We start from the raw sequence: 20,366 nt of genomic DNA, 5'->3' as shown, positions 1-20,366 counted from the left end.
TTTCACATATAAAATTTTTTAATTTAGTTATTACTATAAAAAAGATTTTGATCCAAAATCTACATCACATAAATAAAAATATGAAACAAAATAATACAATTTAATACATTGATTACCAATATGAATATTGAAATTTCATAATTTATAATGATTTAAAATATGTATCTAATTTAATTATTATTTTATAAAAATAATTTTAGAATTAAAAATTATTAGATGTTCATCCGCACAAGGTGCTAGACATCAACTAGTTGATACTATTTGTTACTATTGGATAGGAAAGAACTGCGGAGTTATATACGAATACATGATTTATAATCTATACAAATCTCAGTTGGTTTCTTTTAAAAAAAGAAATACAAAACTCAGTTGGTGTTTGTGTTGTATAGGTTAGGCTGTAGACTAAATTAAAATCAGTGCCAACTAATTTATACGTTTGCCGTTATCTCATTCTAGATTTGCCATATTGTCGCCAACTGTTTTTTTTTTTTGGCATCAAACGACTGATCTATTACTCAAATTTGAGGTGGTCTGGGGAACTAGACCAACCGATGTAGAACAACCAATGTAGTACATGCCCCTATGAAAGGATCTCGCTATCTTAGCTAATGAATCAGACGATACATTTTCCGATCGAGGAATAAAAACAATAGAGAATTCTGGAAATCTACTCTTCAGCTTCTGTAATTCTTCCAATTCAGTGGAGAAATTGGGCCATGCTCCTGGCTCTTGAATCATCGAGATTAGATCCTTACAATCGGTGGCAAAAGCTTGACACGTCGATAGCTGAAGCATGCACTCCATCGCCCACAAGAGGGCCTCGAGCTCCGAGTGAAGTGGTGTGATTCTTCGTCGCTGGCTTTGTGCTCCCAATAGCTGAGTTGTTCTTCCTGGGGTCTTCCATGTCCATCCATAACCACTGTAATATGCGTCATGTGTCCATGATCCATCTATCATACATCTCTCATGATTTGTTAAGGACTCAAGGTTCTGTGCAACTGCATGTTCCTCTTGTTTGATGTTTGCTTGGAACCAAGCATGACACTCTGACTCAGCATGTCAGACAGTTTCCAAAGGGTCCCTGTTTATTCCTCTGAATAGTTTATCATTTCTCGCTTTCCAAATATACCACACAAGGATATGAGTCTTTATCCAGCTCAGGATCTTCTATATCATTCTTACTCCAAAAAAAGATAGTCTATAATCGCGTAGTGGCTCGCACTGGGGAACATCGATGGAGGAGTTGGGGCTGTTGCATGTGCCCATGTTTGTAGTGCTGGGGGACACTCAAATATGGCATGGTTTATAGTCTCATCATCTGCTCCGCATCTAGGACAATAGTTATCGCATTGCATATGACGATGTATTAGATTGCTTGTTACTGCTAGTTGTCCAGAGATTGTTTGCCAGATGAAATGCCGTAGTTTTGGTGGAGCTTTTATCTTTCAAGCAAAGGCTTGGAGTTTTGTAATACTCGGTTTTCCTTGGGTTTCCACCATCTCTTTGTTAAGAATATTCCTCGCTACCCAATATCCTGATTTAACAGTGTACATCCCATTCTTAGTATAGCTCCAACAGTATTTGTCCCGCTGATATCTTTGACTTATGGCCAAAGATTGAATCAGAAGAATATCTTCTGGATCTACATAGTTTTGAAGCACCTCTGAGTTCCATGTTTTTGGATATATGCCAACTGTTTATATGCCACCTTTTACATATATTTATATATTATTTACACCAGTTTTTAAAAATACCATAGGCTTTTTTGGTGGATCGCATATATATGATTTTCCTTGTATGATATTAATTAAAAAGGCTAAGGAATGAGAGTTAGATCATGGGTAATAAATTCCTCACATGGTATTAGCATGTGTTCTTATCCATGTTGGACATAACTAAACTAATTTTATATTTATAATCTAAATTCATAATTGTTACTATTGGAATTGATGCGCATACTACAATCTCACCTACTTGGTTATTTTTCTGTTGGCTAGGTGGTTGACAACAAGCATTTTCTGTATAAATCAAACAGAGGAGTTTTCAAACTAGCAGCTAGAATTGTATTGGTCAAATTAAAATAAGGCATTTCTCAGCCGTTTAGGATATAATAAGACATAAATTGTTTGTATATAAGTGGAGAAAATAATATATATATATATATATATATATATATATATTATATGCTAACCCCCGCTGATATGATACAAGTTCCTCTCGATGTTAAAGAAAAGAACAGAAACATACGTCCCTCTTAATCATTAGATGTTGAGAATAAAAGTTGTATAAACAGCACTATATATTAGGACTTTTATCCGAGATCCGGATTCGATCCGAGATTCGATTCGGATCCGATTCGAAAATCCGGATATCCGGAGGGGCCGAATCCGGATCCGGATAATAAAATGTTGGATCCGTCAAAGCCGGATCCGGATCCGGATATCTTGATTTTTTAGTCTGGATATCTGGATCCGTAAGTTTTATATATTTCAAAAATAGTAATACTTATATATAAAAATTAATTTTATTTAATATATTTTCATTTTTATAATAGTATATATAAATTTTATGTAAATTTTGTAATGTTATACATAGAAATAATTAAAAATATTATATATTTTTTATTTTTAAATTATTTTTAATATTTTATATATATTATTATTATTATTTTATTTATTTTAAGGATTCAAATCCGGATCCGGATATCCGCCGGATATTACAATTTTTAGAAGGATATCCGACACCCGGATATCCGAGAACCCCGGATCCGGATAAGGATAATAAAATTATGGATCCGCCGGATAAGGATCCGGATCCGGATACCTTAAAATTGTCCGGATATCCGATCCGTCCCAGGGCTACTATATATCATGTTTAATAGTAATATGTATATATATTCGATAAAATAAGTATTGATGTCATAGTTAAAAAAAAAAGTATAGTAGATGTCAGTGGGTAACAAATTAGCATTACAAGTGTATTGAAATGTTTAATAAATGCGAACTGAATCGATATTTAATACGAAAACTAGGAATAGGACGGGATAGACAATATTAGTGATGAGCACAAACGTGGATCGAAGTGTTTGTCATGAAGCCGACCAATTTATTCACATTCCAATTCTAGGCAATTCCTTAGTTTATCGGTTTTTTTTAAAGAAAGGAAATGTTAATTTCGTTTTATTGGGGGAGTAAATAGTTGCCTCTTTAAGTTTATTTTCTTTAATCAGGTAAATTTTATTTTTTATATGAAGCATGTCAAAATAAGTACCTTATATGTATATGCAGTTTTCTGATTTCCGGACCCGTTGCTTTCGCTATATATGAATCCAATTATATAGAACAACAATCACTACCCATATGAAGCAGGCCCTCTTCTCTAGTGGCAAGCATATTCAGTTTATTATGTAACGATAGGGACTCATGTATTGTTTGTTTCAGTAAATAGACTAGACGGTGGTTGAACAAAAAAAAAAGACTAGACGGTGCAATTAAAAAAAAAATAAGTCATGCCTCCCTCGTTCTACGGTGACGCATGTTGAAAGGATTCAATAATTTTTAATTTTTAATAATAGTAACTAATAATGAAAACAAAATAATACTAAATTATGTAAATTATTGACAAAGAAAGATAAACATAGAATTTGGTTGGTAACCATTTTTGGGGGTGATTGATCGTGAACGTAGATGATTTAGAAAACCAAAATTTAGTTCAAAATTATATATGTCAACCAATCAAACTTTTCTTTCTTTAAAAAAATTTACATAAAAAAAATCTCTAGAAAATTAAAAATAGTTGTAGAGAGCTTTATATCTAGAATAAAAAATTAGTACTTTAGAAAGCTAAAAAAATGAAAACTACAACAAAAAAAATCTACAAATTAAATTCTACAACAAAAATTATAAATTTATAGCCCTTACCAATCATCATCCCCTTTATATCGGAAACATTTGTTATGCTGATTTAACATTTTACATCTAAGAGTCTTTGTATCGGAAATCATGGGGGCAGCTGCCCCCACCCATTCCTCACCGATTTCCGCCCCTGTTTACGTATACATATTTTTGTGGTACTTATAAAATTGATTTGTCTTATTGGGCAGTGTAGCGCGTGGACGTCTTCGCACATGAGGGACTTTACGTAAAATCGACCATGCCCTTTAAGTGCTCCCCAAGTTCACAGAAAAAACAATAGTCATGGCCCTCTTTTATATATATATATAGATATCTGAGTTACGCAAATTTTGTTATATATTATAAATGAGTGTAAATTTAAATTTTATTTAGGCATAGTTCGTTCAACCGGCTATATTACTACACTAATTCAATCATGTAGGATATGATTTCAAGTAGTGATTATTATATATGCTTAAAAATGTTCAAGTTTCTGATCGAGACAGAGACAGTCCAAAGATCATATCACTAAAATATAGGCCCATTGTAAAAAAAAAATGATTTGTTATTTTTCCCGTGAGGCCCAAATCAAAGATATCGATTGTGAAATTTTAAAAAAATGTGGTTGTTATGTATAAAATTTATAACTTAAGGGGTTACAATTTTATTAAACCGTATTATTCCTTGATCTTGAATAGCAAAGCAGTTTGATGTATGCAAATGAGCAAGTTTGATGAAGCTGAAACGCACTGAACAAGGTAACTAAACATTCGATCAACCACAATAATATATTTGAGAGGTAATCATTACAAACAGCCAGGTGCAAACGCTGCATGAGTTGCTGCTCCTAGAATTAACCTAAAACCATTATTCAACAATACAAAATCTCTATATGGATAATACTACTAATAAGTAAGAACCCATCATCTTCTTCTACTCCCTCCACTACCATCTAGAACCAAGACTCTAATCTCTAGCTATCATCGACCAGTGAAAGGAGTCCTAGAAGAGCAATCACCACAGACCAATACAGAGAAAGGTCAGTAAGCAGAGAACAAGGAGTAAGAAGAAAAAGAAGAAGATTCATAGCCATTGCGGTGAAGCTTTTGCCATCTCCATGCAGTCTCCAAACTCACTTTAAGATTTGTGTGCTTAGCTGTCCAGTTCAGCTCCTCTCTAATCTTTCTTGGATCGCTGTAAACCTCTGCGTAATCTCCTGCCCGTCTCTCCAAGTAATCGACCTTTATATCAACCCCTGTGGCCTTCTTGCAGGCTTCCACAAACTCCTTCACCGAGCTACCTGCTCACAAAACCACATTCTCTAAAGTTAGCAATCACTTCTGTTTTCGTATAATCTTTTGCTGAGAGTCTATTTGCATACCTTTCCCGGTACCAACATTAAAGATTCCAACTCTGCTAGGTGTCGCCTTTTCAAGAGCTTTAACATGAGCATCAACAAGGTCTGTGACATCTATGTAGTCACGTACACAAGTCCCATCAAGGGTCTTGTAGTCTGTTCCCTTAATCTACGGACAACAAAACAAAATAAACATCTATGTAATGAACTGATGACATAAAGCAAAGAGAGTGTTAATTACCTGTAGACCGGGAATGATGCCTCGTGCAGCATCAAAGCAAGCACCAGAGATCCTTCCATGCTCTCTGAGTTCTGGTCTTGGAGCTTCACCAAGTCTTCCCTCAGGATCAGACCCAATCACATTGAAATATCTAAGGATCATAACAGCCATATTGGAGTTTTTGGAGAAGTCCAAGATGATATCTTCTGCCATTTTCTTAGCCTTTCCATATGGATTGATAGGAACCTGACGAGTTTCCTCTGTTATTGGCATCTTCTCAGGCTCTCCATAAGTAGCACATGTGCTCGAATATATCAAAGTCTTCACACCATGAGCAGCCATGGTCTCTAAAACCACTAATGTGTTTGAAGTGATGTTGTGGTAATACCTGCAAATGAACATAACACCAGCTACTATAAATGCTTCTCAAACATTTAGACATTAAAACGTAAAATCTCTTTTGATGATACTAACTTGAGAGGAAACTGTGTGCTTTCTCCAACATAAGCAACAGCTGCGAAGTGCATCACAGCGTCAAATGCATTCTCTGAGAATATTTTGTTAACCTGAAAGAATTTCTTGTTAAGAAAACAAAAAATTGCTACTCCTTCCGTTCTTTATTAGATGATGTTTTAGCATAGATTAAAAAAAAATATTTATTTTTTCTCATTTTCTACAGAAAAACCATTTATTTTTTTTCACATTTTCTACACATAAACATCAAAAATTATTAACACTAGAAATTGAAAACTTCATCTAATTTGGAACAAAAAAAATCTTTAAAACGTCAAGTAATAAAAACGGAGAGAGTATTAATTTTCAGGGGCTTATATCTAGAATTAGAATCAAGGATACAGCATGTGCATCTCCAAGATCAGCGTAAATGAACTGAAGCCTTCCAGGTTCAGGAAACAGCTGCTGCAGTATCTTGACTGCACCGAGGTTGCCACGTGATAGATTGTCCTGCCAATGAAGAATGATGAAACACTGAGCACAAGAGCATAGGTTTAAGTAAAGGCGATGAAGGTATATATATAATATATACCACGATGGTTACACGGTATGAGTCTTTGAGAAGGCGTAAAGCTGCGTGTGATCCGATGTATCCTGCACCACCAGTGACTAGAACGTGGGTAACTCCAGGCTCATGTTGAGAGAACTGAAAGATGGAGAAAAACATACAACCCACTCAAGAACATTTACTAGTAAGAAAATGAGAGATTGTATCAAGAACATTATGAGAAGTAATTATACCACGCTTGGGGTATCGAAAGTTGGAGATTGCTTGAGCACTAAAATGCACATTGCTGTTAGGGAAATAACCAAAACATTCTTCCCCGTGTGATCATTGTTCTTCTTCTGGTCTGCGTAATCTGATCCTACACTCCATAAACCACCAAGATGTGTGAACTTTTGAATCCAAAAATTAAGAAACACAAGAAAAGATTCTGGAGCTAGCAACCTCTCATTCAACTTATCAACCAATGATGAGAAAGATAAGCTAAAAAAAGATTCAAAAGAATGAAAGCATTAGTACTGTGTGTCCATCTCTCACCTTCAAAAGACATGGATCTGTTTTGCCTGCCTTGGATTCTTGCTCTACCAAGATTCAGCATTTTTGATTCCGAAAGCAGAAGGTTTTTAGTTCAGCTGCAAATGTCGGTCATTAAAAATGATAATAATATATAAAAACGACATATGCGTATAATCACACCGACACAAAGAGACTTCCTAATGAAACAGAAGCAGAAACGGAAAACAAGCAAGCAAGCAAGCGTGAAAGGGTTATTCACAACTCCAAAACCAATCAGACACACAAGAGAGAAAGACAGACGAACGTACTTGATAGAGAGAGAGATAAAGCCTTGATTTTTTTTTGTGGGTTCTCTTTAGAAAGGTGAGGTGCTGTTAGTAGTAATGGCGCCTTTACGGTGAAAGCGAGCCAAGGGAACACATGACAAGAGATCTAATAATTTAATTCAAAATTGGTTACTTTATTTTGAGAGAAGAGAACAGGGAGGAGCGAATGAGGTTGCAACAGATATAGTAAGAGACGCGGTGATTGGAACACGGAAGCTCCGGCAGCTGTGAGAACCGACAAACACGGTGCTGATTTGTCGGTAAAAAGTTTCTACGTGGTTTTCACTCTATGGCCAACACTTTACTACCAGTTGACCCAACTTTTTATTATACTACAGTACAACATTTTTGAAAACGAATGTAATCAATCTATTTTTTAACTAGGCCATCTCCAACGAGATACCAAAACACCAAATTTGGTGTAATTTCATCTCCAACAAGATACTAAAATTGACACCATCCCACCAAATTTGGTGTAACACTATTCATCACACCAAATTTATAATATACATATTTTATTATGTTTCATTTAATAATATAGTTCAATTACTATCAAATTTGTAATTAAACATAAATATATTGTATTATTTGTATTTTAATTTTTTTTTACATAATTTAAAAATTAAATTATATTTTTATTTTTTATTTTCAAAATAAATTATTAAATGAATATTATCATTTATTACTTACAAATAATAAAAATATAAATAATAATCTAAATATGATAAAATAATTATTTATCAATTACAAATAATAAAAATATAAAAAAAATTGAAATTGAAAGCATCAAATAATATATAATATTACTTTTATTTGGTATAAAGTTTGGTGTCATTGTTGGAGATGACAAAAAAAATTTGACACAAAAACACCAAATTTGGTATCATTGTTGGAGAAGCTCTTAAAACAATAACATGGAGAGTTTACATCTTTCGTTATGTATATTTTCATTTCTTCTCGGTCATAACTTTTGTTTTAGCATATCTGATTTCCAGAGCCGTGCCTCAATGTTAAATTTTGAAACATTGGCTTATGACATCAAATTTTCTCGAAACAATTAAGGGCATATTTTTATGGTTTCATCGATTTAAGCTCAATTAACAAAAATATATAAGAAATGCTTAAAGGTTAAAAAATTTATGATAGTTAGAATGAAGAAGAGAACAATACATTATAAACATATGGTTTTCATACTTAAGCAACCAAAATAGTATATAATCATTTTTAATTATTAAAATACAGTAAAATAAATAAAGATCTGTTGTGTTATTAAAAAATTGTTTGATTCGGCTTATTTTATACTTGTTAATGTATATCACATAAAATATTAATGTTCTATTTGTTTTATTTATTTTTTTAGAGCTGGTTAAAAGTTTTAAATTTAATAGTTTATTCCAACATTTAGAAAAAAAACTAGTTTTTAGTAATTTAGCTTTTATTTGTTAATATATGACCTAACTACGATAAAATTTATAACTAAGTGTAGGCATTTTATTTTTAATTCGCTTATGGTAGCTCAAATTGTTGGCACGTCACTGCTGATTTCTATCATAACTACAACGCTCACTTTGATTGCCACCTTATGATATGGATTTTTTGTTGGTATGTAACTGGTTTAACGATTGATCACCTATAGAGTCGTCTAATAGCACGAGCAAGTGGGACGGTCAAACGGGGTCTGAATCTAAAAATATAAAGAAATATTTTTTTGAAAATAAAAATATTAATTATGGTTAATTTTTTTTTAATTTTTAGATATAATATTAAATTTAGAGTTTTATTTAAAAGACGTCAATTATATATAAATAGAACTAAAAACTTTTAAAGCTACTCAGCTATATCGTTAAATATACTGTTAAATTTTTTTGAACATGGCCCATAAATAATTTGAAACGGCACTGATTACCTAAACAATTGTTTTGAGTCTTGCTCTCATGACAGTAGCCCTTTTTTAGCTCAACATCAATTTTCATTAACCTCTTAATTATCCATACGAAAGTTTATCAACCTACACCAGGACCACTACAGATTTTAACCATAATGGCATTACAGTATAACCTAAGAACATTATTCATTAATGAAAAGTCTCCTTGCTATGTTGACAGCCGTCTTATTACCCTACTTTGAATAGTATGTTGTGCAACATACTCCGGTAATAGGTTTGTAAGCGTTAATTGTAGTTTTAAGTGGAGGTATCATACTGGTAATCTCTTGTGGTTTGGTGTATATTCACATCAGTCATGAATTTTTTTTTTCTAAAAATTAAATTATCATTACTTAGTTACTCTGGATTTGGGATTCGGTCCAAGTAGTTTACATGGTGGATCGTAACAGACGATCGGTTAATCTCCTAACAATAGTCAGAACGTATTCAAATTCGAATCAGGTAGTATGGTACGTTTTCGGATTAATCTACTCTATAGCACTAAGTGCGTCCTTTTTGGGGCCGATGGAATAGCCGATAGGGCGTATCCGAAAAAAAAAGAGTTTTGGTTTCACATGACGTTCCTATGTTTGGGCTTGTTTTTTAATTGGGCTTTTGTTTTTGAAGAAATCATGTAATCCCCCGCTGGACCCATATATTTCAAATAAAATCCATGAAAATATCTCTCTCATTCACGTAAGATAAGTTAAGGGTGTCTGGTCCGCCAGTTAAATTCATGACCGCATATAGCGAAAATGGAAGCATCATCTCATCATCTCTTTGCACTCCCCTCGCGTCTTCTTCATACACCTTCCTCTCCATTGATCTGTAACAACCTCTCTGTTTTCTTTTTTTTTTCAATTTCTGACATTGTCCTCTTTCGTATCCCAATTTTTCTGACACTCGTGTTTCATTATAGTCGCACCAAACCGGAATCGTGTTCGTATTGGGGCCAAATCATGTCCGGAGAATCAGAGCTTCGACTTGGATTCTTCCTCGGATACTACCAACAAAACCCAGGTTTAATAAATCGATAAGCTACTACCCTTCTTCCTGCAATATTATTCTTGTTGTGTACTCTGTTCTTGTGGTAACTGAATGCTTCAAAAGTTACAAGCTTTTTTTTTTGGTTATCTGTTTTAATTTATACTGATTCTTAAAATTCGTCTAAGTTGTAGCTGAGAATCTGATAGTTATGCTAACATTTGGATTTGCTAAGTAAATTCTCAGAGTTTTTAGATAGCTTTGTGTTCTTGACTGCAGGGGGATGAAAAATCGATGTCACGGAGACAGTGGATGACGACATGTGTTTGCTTATCTCCAGCTTTGATTACCAATGCTTACACATTTGTCTCTGTACAAACCGCAGCCGCTTTGGACAAGAAACCTGGAGTTTGCCGTAACTGTCAGGGCATTGGTGCTGTTCTTTGTAAGTTACACTTCTTCCCTTTTTGTTGTTATTATGCTTTAGTTTCTAAAACAAACATGAAGTTTTATATGCTATATATGATTACTCTGTTTCGTGTAAGATGACATCTTGCTATGTTTGTTTAGGTGATATGTGTGGGGGTACAGGAAAATGGAAAGCTCTCAACCGAAAACGTGCCAAAGATGTTTATGAGTTTACAGAATGTCCTAACTGCTACGGTTTGTCTCTCTTTCCCAATACTTCTTTAGTGTAGTTCTGGTTTGGTTTGGTTTGGTAAAAGCTTGAAAGATGGACTTACCTGATTAATTTTGTGGCTACTATTTGCAAACAGGCCGAGGCAAGCTTGTTTGTCCGGTTTGTTTGGGCACAGGTTTACCAAACAACAAAGGTCTTCTTAGAAGGCCTGGTGCTCGTGAGCTACTCGACAAGATGTACAATGGTCGGCTTCTCCCCAATTCATGAGCAGGTTTAGGTCCTTTACATCTCCAAATGTAGAGTATTGGTTCCTTTACTAGTTTAAAGCTTGACACGCTTCTCTCCCTGATCCTTCTATCTCTTGTAACTCTCGCAGATTGTTTTTGCAAATCTAATTTTAAGCACAGGCCATACATGATTATAGAAGGATGTAATTCAAGATGATGTTTTGTAATGATGGTTGTACATTCTTATAAACATATAAGTTTTCTTCAATAAACCTATGTAAACTCATAACCTAACACCTCAGCGGTAGAAATTAGTTTCAAACCAAAAACCATGATAGATTCTTGTGGAAAAAAAAATGGGGTTAACTAAAATCATAATCCCAAAACCAAATCAATCTTCATTGGCCTTCATGCATCTTAGAGCATCTACAAAAAGATTTTATTTTAGAGTCTGCAACTCTATATTTGAAGTTTCAAAGTGTTCATCTCCAAAATCAAAACTTCAAAATTATTTGTAATTTACACAATGGTTCTTATATTTATCATAATTAATATAAATCCATAAAACTTTTATAAATAACTAGCACATATGTAAAAATATTACAGTAATATTAATTAATAAAATCTTATACTAAAATATAAAATTATAAATAGAAATACATAATTAAATAAACTACAAGCAAAATACCACATTATTCCATAAAATTATTTCCGTAATGTTCCATCTTCGGTTCCACAATTTTTGGACAATATTTTAGAGGTTTCGAATAAAATTTACTAGATTATTAGTGTTGTTGTAACATTTAAATTATTTCCGTAATGTTCCATCTTCGGTTCCACAATTTTTGGACAATATTTTAGAGGTTTCAAATAAAATTTACTAGATTATTAGTGTTGTTGTAATATTTAAATTTGTGTAATATATATCCATGCATCTTTTTTAAAAAAATATTAAGTTTCTTTTGTAATATTCTTGTTGTCTAGTTCTAGTTTTAAATATTATAAATCGTAATTTAAAATTTTATTTAATTTTATGTGTAAAATTTGAATTTATAAAAATAAATTTAAAATATTTATGACATACAGAAATTTTAAAGATTAAAACGATAAATGTGAAAATACTTAAGAATCATAAATATGATGTGTAATTAATTATAAAGACCAAAATGCAAATAAAAAGATGAAACTTCAAATTTGGAGTTTTGAGTAGTGTACTCCAAATATGAAGTTTTACTGTTTAAAACTCTAAATTTGAAGTTTTGAAATTTCTTTTTGGAAAACAAAAAAAACTCTATATATAAAGTTATATATTCAATCAACAACTCAAGTAAAACAGTTCAGGACATATGCATAGTCATGAAAATTTACAAACACTTGTTTATGCCTTATAGACCTTGTATTCATGTCTCTCATCGACTCACACTTAAGAAGCTAGCCTTTTGGCTTATACAATCACACTTGTTCTCTTTAATCCTCATTACACTTGACACACATTTACTAGTATCACACAACAATACTGGCCATGTTTAAAATTGTAAGAAACTAAAAAAATAGCCATAAGAAATTGTTTACAAAAGGATTTCTGATGACAAAAAAGCAATAAATAAGATAGTGAAATGTAAATGCCAAAGAGTAATATGTAAGTATGTTAAGCATACAGTCGGTTTTGATATAATTAGACGAATTCAATGAGCTCTAACCAACCTGCATGGGGACACATGTTCATGCGCATGCCTCTATATTTATCAGATTTAATTAGTCAATTTTCATCTTTCTCTTTTTCTTCAACCAATTATCATGTTAAATGACTTTCTTATTGGAAAGTATGCAACAGCCAACATGCGATACACATGCACTGTAGTTGTTAAATCAGTCAACCTAGTTTTGAATGGTACACATATTTGGCACCAATTAATTGTATTTATGTGTGTGGTTTAATTTTGTCAATAAAATTACTGCAATTTACAATATGCAGGTACATGGTTGGTAAAACATACTGATCGATTTTAAAATAAATTAAAAGTACGTTAAATTGTGTGAAAAAGTCCTATATATATATATACTCATACTAAACATCTGCTATTGCAACAGATAGAACCCATACAAGAGAAAAAACACTCGTAGACGAATGACTTCTTCAGTAACCACTTTAGCCCTAACACTAGTTCTGATTTTCCACCTCACGCCGGAAATAGCCGAAGCTCGCCATCTCAATGATCAGAAGCCTACCGATGAAATGAAATACCTCTTCCCACCGGGGTTACCCTTCACAGGCGTTCCTCCGTTACCGTCACTTTTTCCTCCGTTCCCCGGAAACGTTCCCCGTTTTCCGTTTCCGTTACCGTCACAGTCATCACCTCCGGCACCACTTGGTCCACTTCCCAGTTTCCCTGGCGTTAACTTTCCTCCCCTGCCATTGCTCACGCCGCCACCTGAGTGATTCTATAGGTTAACGCTGCCGCTATTATGATAATTATCCCGTTGGAATAAACTATGTACGTGTAGCGTACACATGGTACTATGGATCATAATCATGTGTACTCGATGATATAAAATATTAGTGTGTTATGAAAGTTTAATAAAGATGTTAGTGTAACACAATGTTGATCTATATAATAAATAAATAATTCGACTTGAGTTCCTAGCAACGGAAAATTTTCCCTCGATCTCTTTGACTCTTTCCTACTCTCATGTCCATGAAGTTTACGAGTGCTAGTGATGTGAAAACAATAAGTAAAAATGAATGTACACATTAATTTAAAATAAAATAAAATGTGTGAAAATCTTATAAGTAAAAATGAATGTATACATGAATTCAAAATAAAATAAAATGATTGTACACATTAATTGTATTTTTGAATGGTTCAAGTTGAATGCGTTCCTTTCATAATTTCAAAGTAGTTCTAGTTGATATGTTTGATCCAAACTATGATATTTGAAAATAGTTTCTCTCCTACTTTTCACCAATTCTTGCTTCTCTATCCTCAAAGTCAAAGATCATGAAACTTATATGAGTGTTTTGATCTGTTTTTTATTTAACCAACTATTTTAACATAGGAATGTAAGTGATGGATCTTACACTTCACAGTTTTACAATTTGTATCCTTAGTATTAAAAATGTTAAGTTATAGAATAGTGTCAAAATTATTTTACAAGGTTTGTTTAGTTTATTATGCATAGCACTTTACATTTACTTATATCACTCAGAATCAAAATTAAGGATTCGGGTTTAGTTTACGTCGGCTGCTCATTGAAATCTGATGGAGATAGAGGTCACTGTTTTGTCTTACACTTTTCTGAGAGGTCTTGTTGGTTCCATTACAAAAACCATTTATTGGATCAACCCTTGTTTCATTGCCAAGTACCACATGTTGGTTGTTGTCTTGTTGAATGGAGACTGGAGTCAGGACTGCATCTAGCTCACCACATGCTGCTGCTATTAGTCCTGGAAACAAGAATTGTATCTGATTCAAAGTTGCTGAAAGATAAAAATGTTTAGAGCTTTTGCTATATATATCATAACAAGAACTCTGACCTAAGAACAAAGGAGATACTTTCCCGGGTCTTGATTTGAATTCTGGATGGAATTGAGCACCAATGAAAAAAGGGTGGCTTGGTACTTCAACAATCTGTTATATCACCCAACAAAAAAAGAAAGATTCATATAACAACACCGATCGAGTTTAAATTAGTTTAAACGGTCAGAGAAAACCAACCTCTATGCGCTTGCCAGTTTCATCTTTTGCAGCGAACGAGAGACCTGCTTTCTCGAGGCATACAGCCATATCAGGATTCACCTGCATGAAAAGAAGTTAGTTTCTTGTGCATCAAGAAACCTAAATGCGTATTCAAATGTCATTACTACCTCGTATCTATGGCGATGCCTCTCATCAACAAACTCTTTGTTCCCATATCTACAATAACCATAGAGTTAACATAAATAATATTCAAGCATTCACTGAGTGATTCTGGATCGGTGATGGTTTCTTACAGTCTTGCAGATATGCTGTCCTTGACATGGAAGTAAGCTCTTCTTGAGCCTAATCTCATTGTTCCTCCCATGTGAGTCGTGGAGCCCTCAGGCATGAAAACGATGCATGGATGATTGGTTTCAGGTTTAAACTCTGTGCTATTGGCATCAGGTAAGGAGAGAACTGAGCGTGCAAACTCGATGACAGCGACTTGCATCCCAAGACAGATACCTACGAAAGGGATATTGTTTTCTCTGGCGTATTTTGCTGCAAGAATCTTCCCTTCCAATCCTCTATTACCATACCCTCCAGGGATAAGAACTCCATCTGCACCCTGAAGAACAAACACAACTCTTGAGGCTTCACAGAAGTGTATTAAACTACTAACATTTTAAAAAAAAAACGTTAAACAAACCTTCAGTAACATCCACGCAGCCTTGTATGCGCATGAGTTCTGTCCGAAAGAAACACAGATTATGCTTTACAGTTTTCAAGAACAAAGCAGAAGCATGAATGAAACTAACCAGATATGTGTGTACCTCTTTCTTTGTGGTTTTCTCAAGATCAGGAGATGGAACCAAATCAACTACAAGCTTTTTGCCAAAAGCCACAGAAGCATGCATGAGGGCCTAAAAAATTTAAGCAAAAAGCAATGAGGTTCAGGTAAATAACTCACTTAAAGATTAAACCATATATACCAATTAAGAGAATAATGTGCCATGGGAGAAAGTGATGACTATGTATAAGTTTTACCTTCAAGACTGATAGATATGCATCTGAGAGGTCTGTATATTTCCCCACCACAGCTATTCTCACCTGTAAGAGTTGACTTGGTGGTATAAGAAAGAGACATGAGGCTATATACTGTGTGATTTATTTGGGGAGTTGAGACCCACCTGTACATGTAAGTTGTCACAAATTTCCACCATTGAAGCCCATTTTTCTAAAGAAGGTTCTTTAGCCATTCCAGCAAGCTTCAGGACTTTTGAGATTGGTTCATGAGCCTTCTGTTTCTGTTTCAAGGGACAAACAGAAGTGTTCCCTTCGATGACTTTCTTAATAACTTACAAGATAACCTGGTTGTTGAATAATGATACCTTGAGCAACAAGGGAATGTGCCAAATGTTGTGAACATCATGGAGAGATAAGATATTCTGCATCTGAAAATAACAAGTATTGGAAGCTGATTAGAAAAACAATAAGTCCTGAGATTTTAAGTAAACAAGACAACAAGAGGGAACCCATCATACCGGAACATAGCAAAATCGAGATAGCTTTGCTTTTACATTCTCTTCAAGTACCTACCGGAGAAAAAAAAAGAGAATTATAAGAGTTTTAGTTATGTATAATAGAACAAAGAGCAGCACCAAGATGAACAAGTAAACCTTTGTGCTTCGACAAGCTATGATATTAGGTGTCAAGCCCAATCCTCGTAGATCTCTAACGCTGTGCTGTGTAGGTTTTGTTTTCTGAAGTAAAAGATCAAAATAACGACATATATTTATATAGAACATACTTCATTTCTCTAGATATATATATTTATTACATACCTGTTCACCAACAACACTGAGCACCGGCACGAGGGTGACATGGATCAGACAGAAATTCTCAGGTCCTGAATGTACCAACAAATAACATCGGAGAAACTTCTACTAGATAGATATTTTAAAATGTCACCAGTAATGTTAGAGAAGGAAATTTTACTTACCTACACTGTATGATAACTGGCTAAGTGCATCAGTGAAAGGCCTGGACTCATTATCTCCTACAAACACAAAGGTTCTCTGTTTAGAAACATGAAATTGGATTGTCGATGTTGTTCTTTTGGGTTTAGTTACCTATAGTTCCACCTAATTCGATGATGCAAACATCAGGAGGACCTTCCTTTCCATCTACAGGAATCATGGCAACTCTCTCCACCCATTCTTTTATTGCATCAGTGACGTGAGGAACAATCTAGTTTCATTACCAACCAAAACTTAAAACTCTAGCTTATGGAAAAAAAATAAAATAAAATAATTGTTTAGAACTTTATATTATTTACCTGAACAGTAGTTCCTAAGTAATCTCCTCTCCTCTCTCTATCCATTACTTGCTGTGACAACAATAGATGTTTTGTGAGTTGTTGCAGATAGATCATAAATAACAGAAACAGAACATTCTGTAATTAACCTGCTGAATCTTTCCAAGAGTGATATTGTTATCTCGAGTTAATGTACAACCTAGAAACCTCTCGTAGTTTCCAAGATCAAGATCCACCTTTTGTCCAAACCCATCAAACAAAGGTCTTTTAAAGTCTTTAAATCCGAAAAGGTTGAAGAAGACAAGCAAGTTGGTTTCTTAATATTTACCTCACTACCATCCTCCAAGACAAACACTTCGCCATGTTCATAAGGGGATATGGTTCCAGCATCATAGTTCAGATATGGATCTAGAGATGAGTATGAGAAAAAAGATTGAGTGCTCCGTAAGGAAATATCACTATATATATTGAACACAATGAAAGAAAGATCACCTATTTTGATACAAGTAACACGAAGACCACATGATTGAAGAAGAACACCAATACTACTCGCTGTGATTCCTTTTCCTAACCCACTCACAACACCTCCTGTTACAAGCACGTACTTCATCTTCTTCCTTTTTCCTGAAAACACAGACAGAGCGGGTGGGTACCAGGACGAGAGAGACAAGAGGAAACAGTGTGTGTGACACAGACGGCTAAAGAGAAAAGCCAGAAGCTTTGAAACAGAGAATCCTTGAAGCTTTGAGTTTTATCTTACCAAAAGTAAAGAAAAAAAATATTTTAGAGCCCAACAGATTCTATGATGTTATCTCAAAACCAAACATGTACTTGGTTATGAGGGAGAAGGAAAATGAAAGCAATTTATAGGGGAAGATGAAGCAGTGGCAATTTCCCTTGGCTACCTAATTAACTTAGATTTAATTTTTAATTTTTTTTAAAATATATACCTTTACATTTAACAATAAAAGACTCTAAAGATTAAATTGTTATAAGCCAGATTGTATATTGTTATTTGTCCTTAACATTATATTATATTTTATGTTGAACAGCCATATGTATCTTTTCTTAATGGTAGGCATTTATTAAAAATCTAAAGCATATAATGATGGTGGATATGAGGAAAATTGTTAACATTGCATGTGTTTAGCTTAGCAGTTTTGCCATTAAACACGCATATCTTTTTATTGAACATTTAATCTTTTCGTGATCTTAAAATTTAAATACCAAAACTAGAGACATAAAGAAAAGTCCAAACAAAAAGGAAAGTTCAAAAGAAAGACTAATCAAATATATTAATCTAAAAATTATAATTATTAAACGTAGATGTAAAGTCCAAAACCATTGTTCAAAATTCTTATTTACTGTTGTTGGATTCTAAAAGCAAATGCCATTTTTCAAAAAATGTAAAATTTAGTTGTGCTGGACTTTACATTTTTGGTATAATAGATAAACTTCAATGGGACACTATTTTTTTTATTTATATTTTATTTTAAAATAGATTAATTATATTATGAAGTTGGATTTGCTCCAATGGTTTAACTCTATAATAGAGTAGAATAAAATATAGAGGGTTGTAATCAGTTTACTCTAAAAATAGAATAAAAAGATAAGATATCTCTTACTCTATAATAAAGTAACTTTATATAGAATTAAACTATTGGAGAAGATCTAACTCAATAAAAAGTTATTTTACTTATAATAAAATATATAATAGAAAATAGTGTTCTATTAAAGATGGTCTAAGATAGTTTTTGCTAGCATTGATGGTTTAGTGGTCGTCAAACTTTGAAAAGTTAAAGTAATTCAATTTCGAATAAACTTCACTATCTAAATCTCTGTGATTAGGTGAATATGCAATCATGTCTTGAACCTCATTTAAATATTCGAAAAAGTTTATATGTGGATTGCATCTCTTTTTAAAAAAAATTAATGTAGTCATTTCCATAAGCTCATGATATTTTAGGTAATAAAAAAAAGGATATTTTAGGTTAATAAAAAAAGTTGTTTACATTTAAACTCCCACAACGATAAATAAGAAGTTGGAACGATGGTTGCACGACGAAACTTTTGCAAATGCACCGAAGTCAGAGTAAAATGCAGAAATAAACAAGACACAAGTTTTTTTTTTCGAATTCATTAGAACAAGAAAGTCTTACACCAATCTTTTCTATTACAAGAATCCTTTAGGATTACCCCAATCCTAAGCTAAAACTCACCCTAGAGCCTAGACTTTTGTTTATCAGAATCTTTCCGATCCCGAGCTAAACTCCCCCTGAATCTAGATTTCAATCTTCCAACTCCTCGGAAGTACTTCACCACTACGTCAGCACCTAGCAAATGTAAATCTTCCCATAAACATATTGCTTCTTCTCCAAGCTTAACAAGCCCACGGACATCACAACATACGAACTTCAACCAAGCCCATCTTCATGACATGCGCATGTACTACCTCTTGTAGTACTTCACGAACTGATACAGAATATACATCTTCAATCTCCCCCTTTTTGGCTATGCATGTAAACTCATCACCTCTGGATAGAAAACCACGTCTTCAATCTCCCCCTATGAGTCACATCATGGTCAAAAACTAACATGAAGATCCATATCCTCCAAAGTAAGGAGGAAATCCCATTCCACCATCTCCATAGTGATCAAATCTCCTATACCACGTATTCCTGAGCCCAAATCCTCCATAATTAGCTCCTTGAACAGACTTGACACAATCACGCCGCATATGCCCTTGAATTCCACAAGAATAACATATAGGTCCATGATACCTCATACCATAAGCTTGCTCCATCTGATTCCTCTCCCTCAATAACTTGAAACACCTTGGCCTAATGTGTCCAACAACACCACAGTGATGACAAATAGGCCGAAACCTTTGTTGAGATCCACTCTTCAATCCAGAAACTCTCTCTGGAGTAGTCGTCATAGCAGTATGCGTAGCTGTCACATTCTTCACATCAGTTGCAGGCTTCACTGCAGTCTTTCCATTTGCAGCATTCCCTGCAGACATCTACAGGCCGAAACCTTTGTTGAGATCCACTCTTCAATCCAGAAACTCTCTCTGGAGTAGTCGCCGTAGCAGTTGCCGTAGCAGTACGCGTAGCCGTCACATTCTTCACATCAGTTGCAGGCTTCACTGCAGTCTTTCCATTTGTAGCATTCTCTGCAGACATCTTAACTTCTGGCTTTGTAGCAGACGTAGCTACATCCTTAGTTTTTCCTGCTGATACAAAAACACCTTCAGCTTTCAAACAA

The 20,366-nt window shown here is 34.0% G+C and overlaps 4 protein-coding genes across 7 annotated transcripts; 2 read left to right on the top strand and 2 right to left on the bottom strand.

The window, feature by feature from the left end:
- Positions 1–4,829: 4,829 nt before the first annotated feature.
- On the bottom strand, positions 4,830–7,570 carry LOC106337328 (putative UDP-arabinose 4-epimerase 2). Its single transcript, XM_013776426.1, has 9 exons — positions 7,313–7,570; positions 7,026–7,120; positions 6,725–6,849; positions 6,516–6,629; positions 6,326–6,433; positions 5,945–6,036; positions 5,492–5,858; positions 5,275–5,419; positions 4,830–5,193 (listed from the first exon to the last, which is right to left on the bottom strand). Exons 2-9 carry the CDS (start codon positions 7,084–7,086, stop codon positions 4,934–4,936), a joined length of 1,272 nt encoding a protein of 423 aa, XP_013631880.1. The 5' UTR covers positions 7,087–7,120; positions 7,313–7,570; the 3' UTR covers positions 4,830–4,933.
- Positions 7,571–9,948: 2,378 nt separating this feature from the next.
- Positions 9,949–11,391, top strand: LOC106339660. Of its 2 annotated transcripts, XM_013778511.1 has the most exons (6): positions 9,949–10,082; positions 10,174–10,274; positions 10,518–10,683; positions 10,809–10,901; positions 11,015–11,149; positions 11,255–11,391. In XM_013778511.1, the coding sequence occupies exons 1-5, from the start codon at positions 10,010–10,012 to the stop codon at positions 11,143–11,145; spliced, it is 564 nt and encodes a 187-aa protein (XP_013633965.1). In that variant the 5' UTR covers positions 9,949–10,009; the 3' UTR covers positions 11,146–11,149; positions 11,255–11,391. The 2 variants fall into 2 exon arrangements, with proteins under 2 accessions (XP_013633965.1, XP_013633964.1); XM_013778510.1 differs by having other exon boundaries at positions 11,015–11,391.
- A 1,787-nt stretch (positions 11,392–13,178) lies between these two features.
- Positions 13,179–13,678, top strand: LOC106340722 (follicular dendritic cell secreted peptide). Its single transcript, XM_013779567.1, has one exon. It carries the CDS (start codon positions 13,234–13,236, stop codon positions 13,543–13,545), a length of 312 nt encoding a protein of 103 aa, XP_013635021.1. The 5' UTR covers positions 13,179–13,233; the 3' UTR covers positions 13,546–13,678.
- Positions 13,679–14,210: 532 nt separating this feature from the next.
- On the bottom strand, positions 14,211–17,924 carry LOC106339887 (CTP synthase 1). Of its 3 annotated transcripts, none has more exons than XM_013778750.1 (20): positions 17,860–17,924; positions 17,592–17,723; positions 17,428–17,507; positions 17,249–17,335; positions 17,121–17,171; positions 16,915–17,032; positions 16,785–16,841; positions 16,627–16,691; positions 16,462–16,545; positions 16,327–16,377; positions 16,174–16,236; positions 15,973–16,089; positions 15,830–15,892; positions 15,601–15,705; positions 15,492–15,530; positions 15,097–15,410; positions 14,971–15,019; positions 14,822–14,902; positions 14,641–14,734; positions 14,211–14,550 (listed from the first exon to the last, which is right to left on the bottom strand). In XM_013778750.1, the coding sequence occupies exons 2-20, from the start codon at positions 17,707–17,709 to the stop codon at positions 14,321–14,323; spliced, it is 1,866 nt and encodes a 621-aa protein (XP_013634204.1). In that variant the 5' UTR covers positions 17,710–17,723; positions 17,860–17,924; the 3' UTR covers positions 14,211–14,320. The 3 variants fall into 3 exon arrangements, with proteins under 3 accessions (XP_013634204.1, XP_013634206.1, XP_013634205.1); XM_013778752.1 differs by having other exon boundaries at positions 15,616–15,705; XM_013778751.1 differs by having other exon boundaries at positions 15,973–16,083.
- Between the last annotated feature and the right edge of the window lie 2,442 nt (positions 17,925–20,366).

The sequence above is a fragment of the Brassica oleracea genome, chromosome C4 (genome assembly GCF_000695525.1).
Source record: "Brassica oleracea var. oleracea cultivar TO1000 chromosome C4, BOL, whole genome shotgun sequence".
Classification (NCBI taxonomy): domain Eukaryota; kingdom Viridiplantae; phylum Streptophyta; class Magnoliopsida; order Brassicales; family Brassicaceae; genus Brassica; species Brassica oleracea.
Note: the sequence above shows the minus strand (reverse complement) of the source record. Positions and strands in the feature narration are given on the sequence as shown.